Genomic DNA, 1,606 nt, shown 5'->3' on the forward strand with positions numbered 1-1,606 from the left:
AATAAATAAATAAATAAATAAATGGAATTGGGAGGAAAGAATGGAGAGTCACCCAGTGTGGACATGCTGTTGTGGCACCACTGAATCCAGAACAAGGAATTGCCTCCTTGTGGGAGCACCCAAACAATAAATAAATAAATAAATAAATGGAATTGGGAGGAAAGAATGGAGAGTCACCCAGTGTGGACATGCTGTTGTGGCACCACTGAATCCAGAACAGGGAATTGCCTCCTTGTGGGAGCACCCAAACTCTTAATGTTATTTCTAGCAGCATTCATATAGCACTTAACAATATTTATTATTCTGCTTACATGAGCTTGTTGTTATCCTTACAAACAACCCTGTAAGATAGGTATGTCAGTATTGCATATTGAAGTTTGGTGGTAGGAGTCTGAGTGGCTTGTGTAAGACCACTTAGTGAATTCATGCAAAAGTGAGATTTTAACCAGTGACCAAAACCAGAAGAGGCTGACCATGGTATAGCACACAATCAATGGGAAAGACCACCACTAAAGCTCAACTTCATATAATGGTTCCATTTACATATTGTGTTTTTGTCCCTTTCAGGAGTTATTCAGCGCTGCACAGCTGTGAAGTATCACTACACCTCATCTTCCCTGCCACGCAACTTGCCTGTTAATATTACTAACACCATCCGTCAGGATGAGTGGCATGCCCTCCGTAAGTATCCACAGCTCTTACTGAACATCCTAGTACCTGTCCTGTCAGAGCCAAATAAAACATTCATGATAATCTCATGGTACAGCCCTCCTGTTCTTGTACTACTTAGAATGCTGGTGCAGAAAACTGCATGTTTAAATGCTCTTCGTGGAGAAAGGTTCTAGTTGATCCTTCTCCCGGCCTGACATATTAATTTTCCATGCATAATGCAGAGAAACGTGCAAACATGCTCCATATGCACTTAGGAGGACTATACCATATATCTTTTAGAAAATGTTAGATTCTCTTTGGCCAGCTACAAATCTTTATTTCTTTGTGATTTTGTTCCTGACATAATTTCATTTGTTCTCAAGATAGGAACTCCTTACCTTGTTCAGGTCTATCATCTGATCTTCCCAGGGAGCATCTTATATTGGTTACGTCATACTTTTAACCATTGGTTGCCAAATCATTTTCTCCTTGGATGCAACAATCCCAGCTAAGCTCCACCAGGTCAAGCCCTGTACATTCAATCTCTTTCCTTTGCTATCATCTTCACTCTCTGTGCTGCCTTTGTGGACCCCTTTCTAGAGGCACTGAAACCAGGTGCCAGTCAGTAATCTAGTTTGTATCAATAACAACATAACCCTAGAATAGATCAACAATATATGTAGCCCACATAATGGTTCTGGTCACAGGGCAACCTGATGCCCTCGACATTTAGAGATTGCCTATTCATAATGCTTTCTGGCAGACAGCCATAGATTATCTCTCCCTTATATATAAAGCCGTAGTGGGGCCCAACGTTCCAATTCACACCAACAGTGTTTGGAGGCTTGAACTGTCAGTCAGAAGACGCTGGCTGGGTTGCCTGGCTGCTTTGTGTAGTCCCGCCCATGTCAGCCCCGGCCAGAGTGTTCAGGTCAGTCTGCTCTGGCCCTCTGAC

The 1,606-nt window shown here is 42.5% G+C and overlaps 1 protein-coding gene across 1 annotated transcript in view; it reads left to right on the forward strand.

Annotated features, from left to right (window-relative positions):
• Positions 1-1,606, forward strand: part of LOC107114154 (transmembrane protein 178B-like) — a 15,527-nt gene that overhangs the window by 8,084 nt on the left and 5,837 nt on the right. Inside the window, exon 3 of the mRNA XM_015415596.1 lies at positions 568-681. Within this exon, the coding sequence (XP_015271082.1) occupies positions 568-681 (114 nt within the window). The remainder of the gene's footprint in view (positions 1-567; positions 682-1,606) is intronic.

Source organism: Gekko japonicus, unplaced genomic scaffold (genome assembly GCF_001447785.1).
Source record: "Gekko japonicus isolate JY-2015 unplaced genomic scaffold, Gekko_japonicus_V1.1 scaffold2116, whole genome shotgun sequence".
In the NCBI taxonomy this organism is placed as follows: Eukaryota; Metazoa; Chordata; class Lepidosauria; order Squamata; family Gekkonidae; genus Gekko; species Gekko japonicus.